The 20,643-nt window shown below is 41.4% G+C and overlaps 1 protein-coding gene across 2 annotated transcripts in view; it reads left to right on the top strand.

The window, feature by feature from the left end:
• Positions 1-20,643, top strand: part of LOC130930697 (formin-1-like) — a 187,155-nt gene that overhangs the window by 59,472 nt on the left and 107,040 nt on the right. For both annotated transcript variants that reach the window (XM_057858746.1, XM_057858747.1), the window contains 2 exons: positions 13,185-13,246; positions 19,704-20,392. In XM_057858746.1, the coding sequence (XP_057714729.1) occupies positions 13,185-13,246; positions 19,704-20,392 (751 nt within the window). The remainder of the gene's footprint in view (positions 1-13,184; positions 13,247-19,703; positions 20,393-20,643) is intronic.

The following is a 20,643-nucleotide window of genomic DNA, read 5'->3' as shown; positions in this document are numbered from 1 at the left end:
CGTAATTCTTCTTTTTTATTTTATTTAAAAAAAAAAAAAAAAATCTTTCTTTTTCTTACTTTCTTTTCTTACTTTTCTTTATTTCTTCTTTCCTGTCAATGCCCTTTGCCTTGGCATTGGTTCTACAACCCCGGAGGCTCGAGACATTGAGTTTGAAAGGTGCGTTTCTGAAACCTCATGGGCAGGGGCGGATCCCCAAGGGGTGTAAGAATTAGTCGATGTGGATCAATACTATAGACGAGTTTCGTGAGCGAAAATTGGGCGGCGCCATCTTTGACATTGTCTGCTACCGACTTCCGGTTTAGACAGAATAACATGAAATGTGGTTGAAGTAAGCAGTGTGTAAACAAAGTTAAAACTGCAAAATCAAACCAGAGGAACTCACGGAATCTCCAAAAATGGATTGAGCATGACGTAGATGAGGCTCTAGGACTTTCTCTGCTGTGCGTGAACTCCTGGAAGCGCCTATACAGTGGGGCAAATAAGTATTTAGTCAACCACTAATTGTGCAAGTTCTCCCACTTGAAAATATTAAAGAGGCCTGTAATTGTCAACATGGGTAAACCTCAACCATAAGAGACAGAATGTGGAAAAAAACAGAAAATTACATTATTTGATTTTTAAAGAATTTATCTGCAAATCATGGTGGAAAATAAGTATTTGGTCAGTACCAAAAGTTCATCTCAATACTTTGTTATGTACCCTTTGTTGGCAATAACAGAGGCCAAACGTTTTCTGTAACTCTTCACAAGCTTTTTACACACCGTTGCTGGTATTTTGGCCCATTCCTCCATGCAGATCTCTTCTAGAGCAGTGATGTTTTGGGGCTGTCGTTGGGCAACACGGACTTTCAACTCCCTCCACAGATTTTCTATGGGGTTGAGATCTGGATACTGGCTAGGCCACTCCAGGACCTTGAAATGCTTCTTACGAAGCCACTCCTTTGTTGCCCTGGCTGTGTGTTTGGGATCATTGTCATGCTGAAAGACCCAGCCACGTCTCATCTTCAATGTCCTTGCTGATGGAAGGAGATTTTCACTCAAAATCTCTCGATACATGGACCCAGTCATTCTTTCCTTTACACAGATAAGTTGTCCTGGTCCCTTTGCAGAAAAACAGCCCTAAAGCATGATGTTTCCACCCCCATGCTTCACAGTGTGTATTGTGTTCTTCAGATGCAATTCAGTATTCTTTCTCCTCCAAACACGAGAACCTGTGTTTCTACCAAAAAGTTCTATTTTGGTTTCATCTGACCATAACACATTCTCCCTGTCCTCTTCTGGATCATCCAAATGCTCTCTAGCGAACCGCAGATGGGCCTGGACGTGTACTTTCTTCAGCAGGGGGACACGTCTGGCAGTGCAGGATTTGAGTCCCTGGCGGCACATTGTGTTACTGATAGTAGCCTTTGTTACTGTGGTCCCAGCTCTCTGTAGGTCATTCACTAGGTCCCCCCGTGTGGTTCTGGGATTTTTGCTCACCGTTCTTGTTATCATTTTGACACCACGGGGTGAGTTCTTGCATGGAGCCCCAGATTGAGGGAGATTATCAGGGTCTTGTATGTCTTCCATTTTCTAATAATTGCTCCCACGGTTGATTTCTTTACACCAAGCGTTTTACCTATCGTAGATTCAGTCTTGTTAGCCTGGTGCAGGTCTACAATTTTGTGTCTGGTGTCCTTCAACAGCTCTTTGGTCTTGGCCATAGTGGAGTTTGGAGTATGAGACTGTGGACAGGTGTCTTTTATACCGATAATGAGTTAAAACAGGTGCCATTAATACAGGTAACGAGTGGAGCCTCGTTAGACCTCGTTAGAAGAAGTTAGACCTCTTTGACAGCCAGAAATCTTGCTTGTTTGTAGGTGACCAAATACTTATTTTCCACTCTAATATGGAAATTAATTCTTTAAAAATCAAAAACGTGATTTTCTGTTTTTTTGCCCCCACATTCTGTCTCTCATGGTTGAGGTTTACCCACGTTGACAATTACAGGCCTCTCTAATCTTTTCAAGTAGGAGAACTTGCACAACTGGTGCTTGACTAAATACTTATTTGCCCCACTGTATATGTGGTTGGAAGTGGAATGATTTGATCATCAACCAGCTAGTAGCTACTAAGCGCCAGTGTGGATCTACCTCACCTTAAATCGAAACCAGCAGCAGACAATAAATTATGGATGTGCTTTGAACCTAAAAAATCCACCTAAAAGATTGTATGTTTGTTCTTATCACTTCGTTGATCGTTCGTGGACAAAATTCTAACAATCTGTTATGTTAACATGAAGTGTAGATTGATACTCCGGCCACCTGAGTTACCAAAATGAGGCGAAATTACAAATAATATTACAGTTGCTGAATGCAGAAGGGCTGACATCGATTTTGTTGTTACAAGGAACTCTGGTTCTGGTTATAGTTATGGTATTCAATTCAATTCAATTCAATTCCATTTGTATAGCCCTCAATCACAACAGAGGTCTCAAAGGGCTTTACAGAGGCAATATGATACACAATTAGAAATGAAGCAACAAAGATGAATAGATACAGTTCAAGTCCTGGGTATCCCCTATCCTTAAGACCCTCCATGCCGGCAAGGAAAAACTCCAAAAACTCCAGAGTCAATTGGGAGAAAAATGAGAAACCTTGGGGAGTACCACAGTCAGGAGAGATCCACTCCCAGGACGGACAGACAGGAACCCCAGAACGGCTAATGGGAATTAGCAAGCGAAATTGTAGTCCGTAAAAATACAGTGGAGTAAAGGAGCAAGAAGAGGTCCCTCTGGTCAGATGAGACGGGGGTAGCAGCGAGGACGTCAATCCAGCCAGGGGTCCGGACAGTCAGGAGGCTGAGGGGAGGGGGGAAAAGGGGACACCGGGTGACTAGTGATGAAGAGACTAGACAACTAGATATTAACATTGGAAAATAGAAATAAAGTAAGACAAGTGGTAGGTAGAGTAAGAAAAGGAGATAGAACTCAGCGGCTGTACTGCCCCCAGCATTATAGCTTCTAGTGCAGCTTAAACTAAACTGTGAGTCTACTCCGACTTCAACTAGCCTAACCATAAGCTTTGTCGAATAGGAACGTTTTTAATCTAATCTTAAATGTGCAGACTGTCTCGGGTTCTTTAATACTAGCTGGAAGCTGATTCCATAAAACAGGGGCTTGGTGGCTAAAGGCTCTAGCTCCGACAGTACTTTTATAAACCCTGGGAACTACCAGTAGACCTGCATTCTGAGATCGGAGTGTTCTGTTGGGGCGGTATGGAACGAGAGCATCGGTGAGATAAGATGGCCCCAACCCATTAATGGTCTTAAATGTAAGAAGGAGTATTTTAAATTTAATTCTAAACTCGACTGGAAGCCAGTGAAGTGCCTGGAGCACAGGGGTGATGTGCTCTCTTCTATTGGTTCCTGTTAAAAGTCTTGCTGCTGTGTTTTGGACTAGCTGAAGACCTTTTAGAGAGTTTTTAGGACAAGCTGCAAGTAGGGAGTTACAGTAATCCAATCTCGATGTAACGAACGCGTGAATTAATTTTTCTGCATCGCTTTTAGATAAAATCTTTCTAATTTTGGCAATGTTGCGCAGGTGAAAGAAAGCCGTTCTACAGGTTTGTTTAATGTGTGCTTTAAACGATAAGTCAGGGTCAAATAAAACTCCGAGGTTTTTAACTGTGGCGCTGGAGGCTACACTTACATTGTCCAGAGTGACTATCTGGGCAGATAAAGAGTCTCCAGCACTTTTCGGGCCTATTATAAGGACTTCTGTCTTTTCAGGGTTAAGTAGAAGATAGTTAGTGCTCATCCAGGTATTTATATCTCGGACGCAGGCGCTTAGTTTTTCTACTTGCCTGACCTGCTCAGGTTTAAATGATAAATACAGTTGTGTGTCGTCAGCGTAACAGTGAAAGTTAATGCTATGTTTTCTGATGATATTACCTAGAGGAAGCATATACAGCGTAAACAAGATGGGCCCGAGGACAGATCCTTGCGGCACACCATAACTAACTCTAGAGTACGATGATGATTGCTGGTTTACATTGACAAACTGGTACCTATTAGATAAATATGATTTAAACCAGCATAGGGCTGCTCCTCTAATGCCTATGTCACATTCTACTCTCTGCAATAAGATATTATGGTCGATTGTGTCAAAGGCTGCGCTCAGGTCCAGCAGAACCAGGATTGAGACTAATCCAACCCAACGTATTATGAGCTCATCACACATGCACATATAATCACAAATGGTATGTCGTTCTTTTTTATTGCAGATATTGATTGCAATAAAACCTTTGGAGATGATTCCATTTCTTATTTTATTTAAAACAATGTGAAAATTAGGTCAATAAATCACAATTTATAAAATTATTAGAAAAATATTAACAAAGGTCGAGCATGAAGTGAGCAAGGTAGAATGCACATAGTCTCGATAATTGTCCATCAACATACTGTAAGTGTTGTTGTGAGGCACATCAAGTTGTCTTCCCTTGCCTAAAAGCAATTTCCACCTGTCAACAAACCAACAAAAAACGTGTAACACTTGCATTTAGGGTAAAAATCTCGTGTATGAGTTGGAGTAGATGAGTGTTTGTTTTCCATTTCTTATTCGATGAAGCTAATGCAAAGCGAATGATGTCTCAGCTGTGACGCAACACACGGAACTTTAGTCAAATTGAACGTAATTGTACTTGTTATTGCTTTGTAGTGGCACTGTCTTGGCTCCACATATGCCTTCATGAACACAAAATTACCGTATTAATGTTTTAGGACACATGCAACTTTGTTGCTGTGCAGGTAGGCACTGGATGCCCCGGAGCTTGCCTCGGAGCTTGCGATTCTGTTTCCGTCCATAAAATACAAAAATATTTTGGTTGTGGTGACTCTTAGCCGTTTCTTCATGTTGTCCTCCCATGTCGTGATGATGGCAAATGGGATGCGGCATTTCCAAATTGTCTTTTTTGAAGGATTTTGATGATGATGCCACTCCAGCTCCATTGTTTTTTGGTTAGAGAATGTGGAAAATGGAAGTCACGGGCAGAAATTCGGAAGTAAAGCGGAAGTACATCGGAAACTTCTATATCAATTCGTTAAGCACAATTGAATGTAATTCGATCAAAATGCAAAATGCTCCCCCCTGTTTTTAATGCACCACACACCAAGGTTGTGGGATGGTTGGGACCTGTTGGGGGTGGGGGTACCTCACGGCTGCCTCCTCACCACAGGCCCGCCATCTCTGCACCTTTTTTAAATGCACCACACATCATACTCCACAGGAGAGCTCCGGCAAAGGGCGGTGGGACGGGCGGCTGGGCAGAAGCTCCATGCTGCGGTCCCACTGCCCCAAGCCAAGCTCTCCTATTTTAATGCATACATTGCACTACCCTCCCCTCACACCCCCATCACGGTGCTGGCTGATGGCTGCCGGTCGGGAACCTCGCAGCCACAGTAATAGGGTGGTAGGTGGGTCCCACACTTTTTCTATATGGCGTGGCTCCTGGGGTGTGGCCTCCCCTCTGCCTCGGCTGCCGGCCGCGGGAGTAGGTTGGGGGGTCGGGTCTCCGATCTTGCATCGCCCCGTGGCAGTTCCTGGGCGTTCTCCTGCCTCCGCCTTCCCCTCTCTTCTCTGGCTGGGCATCCGCCCTGCGCTCCGTCGCGGGTCGCTGGCTGGGCGCCGGTGTATCAGCGGGGTGTCGCCTGCACCGGCGGGGGACCCTGCCTTGCCTGGGGCTTGGTGGACCGCTGGGGGTCCCGTGGCGTGCCGTGGCGGTTGGGGGGCTGCGGCTGTGGCTCGTGGCCCGGGTGGGCGGGCGGGGGTGGGTGTAGGCGTGGGGTTGGTGGTGCGTTCCCTCCTGCCATCCCTGAAGGCCGGTTGATGGGTGCGCGGGTGGCCCGGGGGACCACCCTGGGTCCCGGGGGGGGGACGATGGCTCCCTTGCTGGGCTGCGGGAGGTGGGATGGGCTGCGCATTTTTACCACACCAAATCTGGCCCCCTTTGCAAACGGTTTGGACACACCTGTTTAACTGATGATCCATAGATGAGGCCAGCTTCTTTCACTTGGTACCAGCTAAATATTATTCAAAAAATAATGATGGTGGAAGAAATAAGCATCTTGAATTTGAAACTGTATGTTGTCGGCGATTAGCCTCGCAATGATCTTAATTGTGGTTGTCAGCCCAAAACCCTCTAAATATATATTAAATGCATCTTACCAGATATAAAATGACTTCTACATAATCTGTAATGATCGTTTGGTGCCCAGTTTTCTCGTCGAATTGCAGCAGTCCATCTCGCTCTCCTCTCCGGGTCTCTCGGAATACGGTAGAACTTCAAGTCTCTCCGTCTATCTTCTCTGTTATTGCAACCAACCGCCACACACGCCTTCACCATTTTGATTATTAATGTTACCGAGCAGAAAAACACGCCATAATAGGAGGAATTTACGTAGCGGTAATGCTTAAACCGGACGAGCTGACGGACAATATGGCGCGGAGGCGTGGTTGTGACGTCATGTGAGTAGGGTCTATAAATGTATTGTACTAAACCACAACAAATGCACATGTATGCATTTAAATGATAGTTTATTTATATACTGTTCGCCTGGTTGAACTCTAAACTACTCACGCACACGGGCTCAAATGCACCGTACTTGATGTGACGCGGGACATTATTGGAAATCAACTTCAGAACGACCGTGTAGCAGCGATGAAGCATATTATTAAATTTTCCTACATGTAAGCGTTTATATATATATTTTTGATATTCCAAAATACTTCCAAACTGCGGAAATGTTGTCGGTGAGCCAGTAGTGTTGCTTCTCGCTGTGTTTTAATGATGTCATCCCAAGGGAACTACGGTTCTTCACACTTTTTCGTGATAAACTTTCGGTCTTCCGAAAATTCAAAATGCAATTTTAGCTATTTTCGGCCGATAGTTATTGGCGCCGAAATTTTGGTTACATCTCTAAAACATATAAGTTGTTTTTTTTTGTTGTTGTTAAATTTGGGAAAAAAGGGAAAAACCATGTCTTAGGCCATGTCCACACGTAGCAGGATATTTGGCAAAAAGAAGACATTTTTCTACGGTTTGGCCTATCATCCACACGCATGCGCACATTTAAACCAGGGTTCTTAAGAACGACGGGGAAAGTGAAGAAGTGCGAATTCTGCGTTTGTGATGCCATCATGTGGACATTGATAACCGAAGATATAACTGGAAACGTCACTGACTGCGAGAAACTTTGTCCTCATGTTACATATGAGACCAGGGGTCGCGTTAACCGAATATTTTCCGTCGTTGACCGATTTTTTAAAACGGTGACGGAAAAAACTGAAGTCCACCTGTAATTTTGACAGGTTGCAATTCACACCCCAGACCACAGGGTGGCGAGTGAGCATATTAATTAGCTATTGTCTCTCTTGATGCATGACGTCGTTGGCCTTACTCCGAAAAATGTCAAGGCAACTGAGTGTCCGAAGTTTCTTCAAAAAGCCCCAAAACGACGATGGTGTTGATAAAAGAGGTGAAAAAACAGGGACTGCACAAGCGGGCACGCATTTCAAGTCCATGCGCACCAGGAGGAAGGTGTAAGACTCCGTTCAGGTCACAGAAGGTGAACTGTTAATTTCATTGTTCCATATGTAGCCTTACCTACTGGGGCCACAGTCAGCTGTTTTTGTCACTGCGGAGAAAAAGTTACATATTCATCTGCTTGATGTGTGATGGCACGGTGTGGATTCTCTGTTAAGCTTGTTCGGACAGAATATTAATTTAAAATGAATGAAAACTAAATACTATTGAATATGTTGAAGCGGTATGCAATGTTAAGAGTCTTGTTAGCTCGAATTGCTGTGTCCAGCCGCTGTAGCTCTGCTGCTCTCTGTGAACTCTATTCAAGCCGGAACGCGCGCGGCTCTTAAGTGTCTCTGTCACATGACTGTGTCGTAGCCGCTAACGCGCTCGGCCAAATGGACACACAAGTATGGAAGGTGAATTATGCCAAACAAAGGGTCACCACAATGTCATTATCATCATTTTAAAAATTTAAGTGACGGGTAAAAATAGATTATGACCGGATTTTTATGACCCTGTCAGTCAAAATGACAGACAACGAAAAAGTCTAGCGCAACCTCTGTATGAGACCAATGTTTACATTTGGAGTAAATTAGTCAGGCGCTTTTTTGCTTCTATTTTTTTTTTTTTTACAAACTCTTGCTGTGCCTCTTATTGAAGAATGGTATTATTGATAATTATTTTATTGTTATAAATGTACTTAAAAATGAATGAAAGAGGTGGGCTGTGGAAGTTTTTTGTTTTGTTTTGTTTCAGGTTTGGACGCAATTATTTTTTTCCCAACATATTAGGGCAGGATCCTCGGTTTTAAAAAACCCTGCTTGGTGTGGACATGGCCTTCATCATATATACAGTATATATCTTTCCAACGCTGTTAAATCAATAAATACAGAATAAATACATTGAACACACCAGAAAAAAAAATGTAAATAAACTCCTCCCCTACTTCGCGGCTTTTCGATTTTCACAAGGGTGGCGGTCCCCATTAACTGTGAAAACAAGGGATCACTGTATTCCCAATTAATTAAACGCGAACACTATGCTAACGCTACGAGTTACATTAAAGCCCCTTTCACACACGCCGAAACGGAAACACCTTGAGAATCTCGGGATTTAAACAGGCAGCCCTTGTATGTGAACGCAATTTAGCGTGTCGACTGACACGGAAATTACCTGGACATTTCACAGGTCGCGTCTTAGTATAATTCCCATGAAAGTATCCGGACGAGGCTTATGTGAAAGCAAGCGTTAAATTCCCGTGTCACAGCACGATGGCTGATAACGTAAACATAATGGTGGGCCGATCGTCACTTTCTTCGCAGTAAGACGAAAAGCGGTAAACAAAAATCGCAATTATCAACATAGTAAGATGGAAATAGCTAAATTGAACTGAACCGAAATTAAATTGCTACTGGATCAACTGAAAACATAACGAAATTAAATTTCTACTCGATCGTAGAGTCGAGGAAGAGAGTCCATCCTCCATCCTTGGAAATGTGTGGTTTATTTTGTTACCGATGTTAGGGTCCGCAACTGCGGAAACAAGGTTGTACCTCAAAGCAGAAAAAAACGGAGGGACGCGTTCAAGGGTTTATTAAATACAAACAAAAATACACGCGATTGCAAGAAAGGGGGAATAATACAAAGGGTCCATGACAGTATGTCGACAGGGATCAATAATACTAACCTAAGCGGTAGGCAGAGAGCCGATAAGACAACAAAACAAATACACTCAAATACCATCACAACGTAGGGGATTTCAAAACAGGGCGGCAGAGTTGTCAAATGGTGCCCAGCATGTTAATATCTCGGCACCCTTCTCTTGGATCACCTGGGATTAATTACAGTCTTGGGGAGCTAGAATTGGCTGCTGTTACAAAGTCGGGAACGCTCCCGCAAACGGATCAGTAAAAAAAAAAAACGATTTGACCAACATTTTGACAGCCGACCAAAAACACAGACCTTTTAAAGACTAAAGACACATGGGATATTTTCTCTAGCAAAGTGAAGGAAAAAAGGTGTTTTTTTTTTTTTTTTCTTTTTACAGGTTATTTTATTCTCTTAACGAACAGGAGATGACGACACACAATTCAGGAACAAAAAGATAGCAATAATCACCTAAGATATATACATTTTTTAAGGAAAAATATGAAAAACGCTGGCTAGCCAGGACATTCCACCGAGAGGTCTCGAGCAGCAGTGCCTTGACCTTTGAAAACAGTGGAAAAACCCAGGCGACACCCTAGTGCCGGCCTATACCAAGACAAAACAATAGAAGAAAAAGTCCTAATACGCAAGCAGTACTATAGATCAACACACAGTTACGACAACAAAGAATGACGATGTGCAATGATGCGAAATGAACAGATACAATGATCCCTTGCTACTTCGTGCTTCAATCTTCGTGCCCTCAATCCATTGCGGATTTTTTTTCAATTAATAATTTTTTTTTTTTAAATGACCTGTCCCAAGCCGATCGCGTAGTCTCACTCTCGCTCCCCCACTCCCTCTCCCTGCTCTGTGTTCGTCAGCCCGTGCACTGGAGTTGCCTAGTGACATTAACGATGTTGACAAATGTTTAGTTTTGATCTTGCCAGAACCGCGGACTTCAAAGCGCTGCATGCGTCAATCATCGTTTAACTTGTTAAACAGTTGCTGTGGCAACTCATTGTGTGTAAAGAAGCATTTTGAGTGGACTAACTGAATGAACGATTTAATAAAACCATTTTTCTACTACAGTACTTTATTCTTGTTTAAAAATAATTCGGTGGGGCAGCAACATGTTTAAAACTTGCTTCTTGGTGCCCTCTGGGTACACCGATTCTCGATGAGAATGAAGCGTCAACTCAACGAGGCAATGGAGGTTGCTCGTAACTAGAGATGTCTCGTAACTAGAGCTCCGGGATCATGAAAGGCTCGCTCGCGGGAACCGGACAAGGGAGGATGATGACTAATCTTCCGAAGCGGATACAGCAGACATGGGCCTCCATGATACCCCCGGCCATCCCTCCCTCCACCAACTTGGACATCAACTGATCCAATGAACCCACTCGAATTGACAATATGCGCAAATCCATGGCAATCAATGACTGTTTGAATGATATTGAATGATATGTGAGTAACTGGACTGTAACAAACAAACATGACACAAACATGCGGGCTGTTGGGGGACGGGTATACAGTAGATAAGCATTCGCTTTTTCCCGTTTTCCTTTGTCTGTCATCGTCTTTTTTTTCGGGCAAATTATTCCTTAGTCTGTGTCAATGTTTCTCCTTTCCGGCCAAAATATCCCACACTCTGAAACTGTCAGTGATTCTGATGATGATGACAATGACAATAAATTCATTCATTCATTCATTCATTCATTCATTCATTCATTCATTCAACTTATCATAATTATTACATTTGAAGTGCTTAAAAACCATTTATATTATTATTATCTATTATTATATATATTATTATAATATATGTGTTTTTTAAAAAAATTATACTAGGGGGAAAAAAAGAAAAAACATGTCTTATATGTATCTCTTTCCATTTATAAATCTGAATAAATACATTGAGCACACACAAAAAAAAATGTTGTTTTTTTTTGGTGTGTGTGTGTGTGGGGGGGGGGGGTAGTGCTACTTTGCAGTTTTTTACTTATCGCGGCAGGTTCTGGTCCCCATTAACAAAGAAAAATGTGGGATCACTGTACACACACAATAACAAACTGTCACACATTGTGAACTAATAATGGAAGCTATGGTGCATTTTTGTCTCGTTGTCGTCTCGTCAGACAAAAACTGGTATCGTGTCTTGTTATGTTTGGTCCCCCAAGACACCTTATTAGCTCACCATTGTCCTGTCATCGTTCTGAAAAAAATTGTTCATCTACGAAATATTTTTGTTATCGTCATCCTTGCCAAAAACAACAATGTTGTTAATACATCTGTTAATATCGTTTGGGTACAAGTTGGGTAAAACGTACGGCCCGCTAGGGGGCTCAGTCCGGCCCGCGGGGTTGTTCTGTCTGACAGGGACCTTGTAGCTCATTTATACTGTATATAAAAAAATCACATGCTTGACATCGGTGCCGCAAATCTGTAGATTTGTGTAATCGAATGTGTGCACTATTGCACGTCCTCAGTCACATTCATTCATTCGCCCCCTCCCAGTCAAAATGGCACCGTCAACGAGTTAACAAGGAAGTGACCAAAAATACTCCAAAATCAAAAGCAAGTGACATTAAATCAATTGGAAGTAAACTGGAAATGCCCCAAAACCAACAGAAAGCAACCTGGAAATGCCCCCCCCCCCCCCCAAAAAAAATCAGAAATAATCCAAAATTAAAGGAAGTGACCCGTAATGGGAGTGACACAAAATAAACTCATTGATGCCAGTGACAACGATAGATGTCTAGTTTACTTAAACATGAAGGAGTAGCTGTGGATGCTCATCATTCAGTACCATTGACGGCGCTAGACATCCAATCCATTTTGACTGGGAATGGCCTATTTTGGATTTATGGATGTTTAATACTGTCCTTTTTCCAGGAAATGAGAAGCTACAAGAGAGCAGATATACATTTTAATAAAAAAATATACCCCAAATGTTTGATTCAGACTATTAAATAAAAATGAAATGAATCCTGATCCATACGGTTCCTGTTGTTTACCGCAAGGGCGTAGGTTTGCATAGGGACGGTAGAGACATAACACTCGCAATTTTTCAGGATGCTCAAATTGTCCCCACCAACTTTTAGGCAACCTTATTTGCATTATATAATGACTTCAGTTATACAAGTGATTTAGATTGTCTTACCATATGTTGTAATGATAGAATAGACCCTACCATTATTAAGTGAATTATTTTCATTATGTTGACTTAAATTTATCCCTTTTCACTAGCTGAAAGTGCCAGTCCATTTTTCCCCCCCTCAAACCAACGTTTGGTTGGCAGATGACTTGAAGCACTCCGTTTTGCCACAAAGACACACACACAGACATACTCACATAACCCCGACAGATTCATGTCAACAACATGCCACCCCCTTCGAAGACGAGGGATATTAGAATTTTTTTTCCGGCCAGCAGCAGCCACTGTAAGTCATGTAAAAAGACGTCAATGTTGTGGAGGTGGGGGAAACACCACTAATTTTGCTACTGAAAGTCCAAACTGCAACAGAGTTAGCATAACGATAACTTTGCTAACCGTCAAACTAATGCAGTCAGGCCAGCCTCGACACCGAACAACGAAGTCAAGCTAGTCGTGCCTTATTTGGATCATTGTTTGCATTATGCGCATTACGGTAATATTGTCCCTACCAATGTTGCAACCAAACCTACGCCCTTGGATTACCGATATATTCATTAGAATCAAGATATCCTCTTACTAATGTGTTTGACTTGCCAAAATGTTTTCCGCCTGCATAATTGAAAACTGGTTGGTTAAGTTGCAAAGTTGGCCCTTTCGCGAAGGATGACCCAACCCTCTGCAAAATTGTATCCCTTGTTTTATGAAGCATGTCTTGCCTAACCAGAAATTCAGCATCCCTCATTTTCTATTAGTCGTTCTGAATTGTTTGTGACGTCACTGACATCCAGTCTAAGTGAATTGTTTTCTGTCTGCTTTTAGAACACCAGGCCGCCCTCTTGCAGCTCAAGAGAGAATGCAAGGAAGACTTTGAGCGAATGCATGTAAGTTATGTTCCTCCTTCAGCGCGGGCCGAAAAACTGTGAGACATGTACTAACCTGCAGTAAAATGTTATAGACGCAAGATGGCGCTAAGTAAGTGTAAAATCTTTCTGCATAGTTCTGATTGCCATTTCTCCCAATAAAGATGAGCTCTATCCAAATAGTTAAAAATGAAAAAAAAAAAAAAAAAAAAAGTTTTAATTCAATTTCAATTCAATTCAATTTTATTTGTATGGCCCTGGATCACAAAAACGTTGTCTCAAAGGGCTTTGCAGAGGCAATATGATACACAATCAGAAACAGCAAATGAAGCAACAAAGATGAATAAATAAAGTTCAAGTCCTGGGTATCCCCCATCCTCCATGTACACAAACATTCTTGTGGCACCCTTGACAATTCATGCTACAAAGGACGGATGGAATTGGTAAGTGTCCGTTCCATCTCTTGCATTCGCGCGCTTGCTAGTAAAAAGCTTAAAATAAGCAAGTAAATGTCACATTTAAATGTCTGTATTAGAATAAAGACTTTGTAGATTTAAGAATACATATACATGCACATTTACTGCAGAATAAAAAAATAAATAAAATAATAAACTTAGAAATCGGGTTGTTTTCACTTTAATGGGTAAGTAATAGATCTATAAAAGTTTTTGTTTTTATGTTTAAATGTTTTTGAATTTTAAATTGAATTCTTTGTTTTGAAAATTGTTATTAAAGATAAACATAGGCATCACATTTAGGGCTGCAGCTACCGATTATTTAAGTAATCGATTAATAGCTACCAGTTGTTTAAGTAATCGATTAATCTATCAACTAGTTAGTTCGAATAAACGAGTCATCGGATTAGGGACATTACATGCGTTGTCAGACTAACTTTTAGGAGATGTAAAACAGGCTTGCTAAGATAGCACTTTCAAAACAGCATTAAATGCGAACACAAAATAACATTCCGGAGTGTTTCTTCAAACTATGCAGGATTGCACATTTATTTCACAAAAGCAATAAATGCATTGAAAACTAAAGTAAAATACCTGCGCTTAGCCTCAAACAGTATAAATGAATAAATAAATAAATGAGGATCTAAGTACAACAAGAGAACAATTGGCTAACTTGCATAGCAAAAGTCCGGTATAGCAAAAGTCCGCTACCTTAAATGCTGTGAAATGCTAACACTTTTTTTTTTTTTTAAACGCTGTTAATAAATCGTTCAAACAAATATTCCTACAAAAAACTGCTAAATATACCTACAAACTAAATTACGAATGCCTAAAAAAACATATTAGCTCAAAAGAAAAACCTTTATGTTGGTCATGAAGGAATCTGACCTCTGGCAATCAGGCCAGAAGGCCAAACTCCGTGCATTCACCTTAGTCTTAACCCCTTGTACTGACTCCATTTTGAAAGGTTTAAAGAAGGCTCACTGAAAACAAGTTGACAATTTATTCAGGTTGACAGAGATCAAAACAGCAAGGCGAAACAGAAACACTCAGGCGAGGAGGCAAACTCATACCAAGGTCACCATATCAGAAGTCAACAAAAGGTTCCCGAGAAAAATGACAACGCTTAGTTAAACATTCAGTTTGGGGAGGAAGAAGGGTGTGTTTGCAATTATTCTCTGTTTGTGGATTGGACAGGAGGATTCAGGAGTTACTGTTGTCCGGGCAACGAAAGTTGTGGATTTTGCCACCTGAGCGTCACAGGGGCTCTTGGAGTCTTGTCAGTCGTGTTATCAGTTGGATATCGGGCGTTCTCCAGAGCTCCTTGTATTGGGACAGAGCGTCCCGCTGGGAGAACTGAGAGTTGGTGCGTTAATCTTGCTCATGACGCACACGTTTGGCTTCCGTAATAAGAAGGCATCGTGTATCTTTTATGGCCTATATTCTGCTTGTTTTCCTTAAACTATGCTATAAGTGCTATTTATTTTATATTGGGTGTGTTTGTTAGAGTAATACAAACAGTTAGACGGTCAGCATTACAACGTCACTCTAATCAAACAAATCCTCGCGAAATTTGATTCGAAGCTTTTTTCTAATCGAATTACTCGAGTTAATCGATTAATTGTTTCAGCATTAAATGATACTATCTGATCGTGTTGGGATGAACTCTCATTTGAATGCTAAAATGTCACTGATATAAATTTTGCATAGTCAAAGAAGACAGCTGGAAATACTTATCTTTTAATTTGAAAAATAATAATACAGATTTAAACCTGCTAATTTGAAACAAGCTAAACAGGAGCAAGCTATTAATTAGCAACGCAGTTCTGTAACGTAAGCTTGCGATACGATTTACGGTATGAGGCTCATGATAATGTTGATCTCGCGATATGGCGATTCAAGAAGGAAATCATTCGAGGATATTTGACAAAACAACTGATAAACAGAAAAACAACCTATTTTCATCCCTCTGCTGTGAGTTTATCGCTAGTAGATGTCCAATCCGTTTGAAGTGGGAGGGTGGCAGCAAATCACTCACGCCATTTCCTGTTGAATTTTTGTCACTTCCTTTTCCTTTTAGAGGATTTACACGTCACTTCCAGTTGATTTTGGGTTATAGAAAATGAAGTAAGTAAATAAGAAAGAATGTCTGCTAATGAATCATAAGTGACTCAAAATCAACAAGAAGTATCCTATAAATGGCCTTAAATGAACAGGGATTGACCTGTCAATGCCTACAAGACATGCTCTGGTTTCAGTGCCATTGGCAGCGCTAGACGTCCAATCCAGTCAAAATGAATTGAATGTCTAGCGCCGTCAGTGGCAGCAGGTGAGCTAAAGTATTCTAATGGAAAATTTTGGTAACTATCTGTTATTTCCTTTCACCTTTTCGATATTTTATCACACCCCTAGTACTGATCCATTGGCAATTCTTTCAGGGCCGTTTTCTCAGTCTGTCTGTGTTAAGCCTCTAATTTACCGGCCATCCCCGACTAATGCAGCAACTAAGAAACATGTATTAGAGCAGGCCCACAACAAAGGGTGGGAACGTGCCTCACGCCGTTTGGAAGTGAAACAAGATAATTCGGAACATATGTCAGGTTCCTTGCTCAACAATTTCCTCGTTGTTTCCAATCAATAGTTTGCCTTTTGTGTTATTGTTTGAAATTTCAATAGAAAAGTGCATGCTAATTTTTTTCCCCAGCAAACCAACAAGTACCGCATTTTTACGGACTTGAGTATTAGTCGTACCAGCCCAAAAATGCACAATGAAAAGGAAAAACATGTATAAGTCGCGCCGGAGTCGCATTTTGGGGGGAAATTCATTTGATAAAGTGTACAGTATGCTAACTAGTGTTGCAACGATTACTCTATTAACTTGAGTAATTTGATTAGAAAAAAAGCTTCGAATCAAATTTTGCTGCTTCGAGGATTCGTTTAATTTGACGTTGTAATGGTTTGTTTTGAAAGTGTTGCAATTACAGTGGTACTTCTACAAACAAAGTTAATTCAATCCAGGACCTTGTTTGTAAGTAGAAATGGTCGTATGTCGAGCAGGATTTTCCCATAAGAATACATTGTATTTCCATTAATTCGTTCCACAGCCCGAAAACCACGAAACACTTAATCCTAAAGAAATGCTGCTTGTACTATTGCAAATAGCAATTACACGGTGCAAAACAACTAAATTATGAATAAAAATCGTAATAATAATAATATAATAATAGTAATAATAATACCTGTAATAATATAACGAATCGTGTTCTAATGTGGCGGATGTGTTTTGCGTGGTGTACCTGAACGCACTGTGTGGCTGACTCGACAGAGAGAGAGAGGGACTTTATACTTTAGTTTGTTCAGCTGCGATGGACAGTAGGCATGTTGTGTTGCACAAGTTCTGAAATAAATGTCGGATGAAGACCGTCGAGATCATTCTACGGCAATATTGTCGAGCAAGTTCACGGGCTCGCGCACAAAGCTCATATTTTTCTATCATTTCCATCTTCATTTCAATAGTAAGCGTCACCTTTTCCCTTTTTTCACCACCTGCACTAATATTCTTGGAACCCATGTTGATTTCTCTCGCAAAAAAATTCGCCGTGCGTCCGTCTTGCGGTAAAAAAAAAAAGAAACTGCAGCGCTGTCATAAATAATTGTAGTTCGAGCATGTCGTGGGATGTAGAAACAAATGGCGGGTCAAATTTTACGTAAGCGAACGTGTGTCGCGAATGTCGAGGTACCACTGGACTTTTATTAATTTGAGTGGATACACTGCCCTCTAGCGGCAACAGTATATATGCCATAACTTGTCTAACATGGCTGAATCCAGCTGCTCCCTGTTAAGACCAACAAAAGTTATGTTTTTGTTTGAACTAATATGTTTGTTTATGCATTAGTTTTTTTTAGTTTAGAAGTAATATTTAGCCATTTTTTGTGGGAATATGTGTTTAAACAATTTATTACGAGCAATATATATATATATATATATATATATATAAAAGTTAGCATTTTATAGCATTTAAGCTGGCGGACTATTGCTTTGCAAGTCAGTCAATTGTTCTTTTGTTGTACTTAGATCCTCATTTATGTATTTATTTATTTATTATATCATTTGAGGCTAAGCTCAGGTATTTTAATTAATTTTTTTAATGCATTTATTGCTGGTGCTCTTACATACAGTTGTGGTCAAAAGTTTACATGCACTTGTGAAGAACATAATGTCATGGCTCTCTTGAGTTTCCAGTTATTACTACAACTCTGATTTTTCTCCGATAGAGTGATTGGAACAGATACTTCTTTGTCACAAAAAACATTCATGAAGTTTGGTTCTTTTATGACTTTATTATGGGTTAACAGAAAAAGTGATCAAATTTGCTGGGTCAAAAATATACATACATGGATATGAAAAAGCGAATCATTGACTTGAACAAGTCAGGAAAGTCACTTGGAGCCATTTCAAAGCAGCTGCAGGTCCCAAGAGGAACAGTGCAAACAATTGTTTGTAAGTGTAAAGTGCATGGCACTGTTTTGTCACTGTCACGATCAGGAAGAAAACGCAAGCTATCACCTGCTGCTGAGAGAAAATTGGTCAGGAGGGTGAAGATTCAACCGAGAATCACCAAAAAGCAGATCTGCCAAGAATTAGAAGCTCTTGGAACACAGGTGTCAGTGTCCACACTCAAGCGTGTTTTGCATCTCCATGGACTGAGAGGCTGCCATGCAAGAAGGAAACCCTTGCTCCAAAAGCGGCACCTTAAAGCTCGACTGAAGTTTGCTGCTGATCACATGGACAAAGATAAGACCTTCTGGAGGAAAGTTCTGTGGTCAGACGAAACAAAAATCGAGCTGTTTGGCCACAATGCCCAGCAATGTGTTTGGAGGAGAAAAGGTGAGGCCTTTAACCCCAAGTACACCATGCCTACCGTCAAGCATGGTGGTCGTAGTATTATGCTGTGGGGCTGTTTTGCTGCCAATGGAACTGGTGCTTTACAGAGAGTAAATGGGATAATGAAGAAGGAGGATTACCTTCAAATTCTTCAAGATAACCTAACGTCATCAGCCCGAAGATTGGGTCTTGGGCGCAGTTGGATTTTCCAACAGGACAATGACCCCAAACACACATCAAAACTGGTAATGGAATGGCTAAATCAGGCTAGAATTAAGGTTTTCGAATGGCCTTCCCAAAGTCCTGACTTAAACCCCATTGAGAACATGTGGACAATGCTGAAGAAACAAGTCCATGTCAGAAAGCCATCAAATTTAACTGAACTGCACCAATTCTGTCAAGAGGAGTGGTCAAAGATTCAACCAGAAGCTTGCCAGAAGCTTGTGGGTGGCTACCAAAAGCGCCTAATTGAAGTGGAAAATGGCCAAGGGACATGTTACCAAATATTAGCGCTGCTGTATGTATATTTTTGACCCAGCAGATTTTATCACTTTTTTCTGTTCCCCCATAATAAAGTCATAAAAGAACCAAACTTCAGGAATGTTTTTTGTGACAAAGAAGTATCTGTTCCAATCACTCTATCAGAGAAAAATCAGAGTTGTAGAAATAACTGGAAACTCAAGAGAGCCATGACATTATGTTCTTCACAAGTGTATGTAAACTTTTGACCACAACTGTATCCTAAAATTAATTCTTCAATGCATTAAATGTTCGTAATCTGATTACTCGATTGTTCAAACTAACTAATTGATGGATTAATCGATTAACTAAATAATAATTGGCTGCAGCCGTAATGCTAATGTTACATGACGCATAAACAACGAACTGAGAAACGTGCCCGGTATGTTAACGTCCCATAGCTATTAAGAGTTATTCGGATCACTATAGCATAAAGAACATGCTAACAAATAACATAATAATGTCCCAAAGAGTATAAGTCGCACCCCCGGCTAAACTATTAGGAATAAAAACCGCGATTTATAGTTCGAAAAATACGGGAACCATTTTATTGGTCATTAAAGTGGGCATGATATAGTTGACGCATCCTACTATAATATTGATGATTGTGCTTTTCCAGTCTGATTTTGAGCTTCAGATCTTCCAACTTCGAGGCGAGCACGCCGTTTCAATATCGACCCTTGAAGGTACCATCTCCAAATTGCAAAAAGACAAGGCCTACAACGTTGAGCGCCGAGAGACCCGAGACGTGGCAGTGTCCACCGCGGACGACCCGACCATCAAAATCGGCCGCACTGTGGGCATCCAGACGGACAGAGAGACCTTCATCAAGAGCCCGGAGAGTGAGGCAGGTTATCACGGTCAAGCGTCCAGCCAGAACGTTCCAAAAAAACTTAACTTGGATTCTATCGAACACAATCTGGGCTTTAAAACAACTTTGGGGAATGCTGGAACGGCCCCGCCTCCGCCGACCCTATCGGGTCCCCCAGGACCGCCGCCTCCCCCTGCGCCTCCACTGCCGGGTGTTATGGGAGCGCCGCCGCCACCGCCACCGCCGCCACCACCACCGCCTTTACACGTCGGGGGTGGCCCTCCGCCGCCACCACCGCCTCCCCCACCTCCTGGTCTACCTGGAGCTGGCCCCCCGCCTCCTCCCCCTCCTCCGGGCGGCGCCCCACCACCACCTCCGCTCTTCGGGGGGTTCAGCTTAAGTCAGAAGTTGGAAAAGCCCCCTAGAAAGCCTCCTATTGAACCCGCATGTCCCATGAAGTCCCTCTACTGGACCAGGATACAAATCTACGATGATAAGTATGTGGATTTGTTGCACTCATTATCGATAGAATTACAAATTTAACATAAAACATAGTAATCTAAGCAGTCTTTTTTAACTTATTGGCAGAGGTGGATAGTAATGCGGTACCTTTACTCTGTTACATTCACTTGAGTAACTTTTTGAGAAAAATCTTCTTCCAAGTCATTTTACCACGGCATAATTTTTACTTTTACTTGATTTGTGAAGAAGAAATGCTACTCTTATTCTGCTACATAATCGTTTCATT

This window comes from Corythoichthys intestinalis, chromosome 15 (assembly GCF_030265065.1).
Source record: "Corythoichthys intestinalis isolate RoL2023-P3 chromosome 15, ASM3026506v1, whole genome shotgun sequence".
In the NCBI taxonomy this organism is placed as follows: domain Eukaryota; kingdom Metazoa; phylum Chordata; class Actinopteri; order Syngnathiformes; family Syngnathidae; genus Corythoichthys; species Corythoichthys intestinalis.
This window is presented reverse-complemented; position numbering and strand designations above follow the sequence as displayed.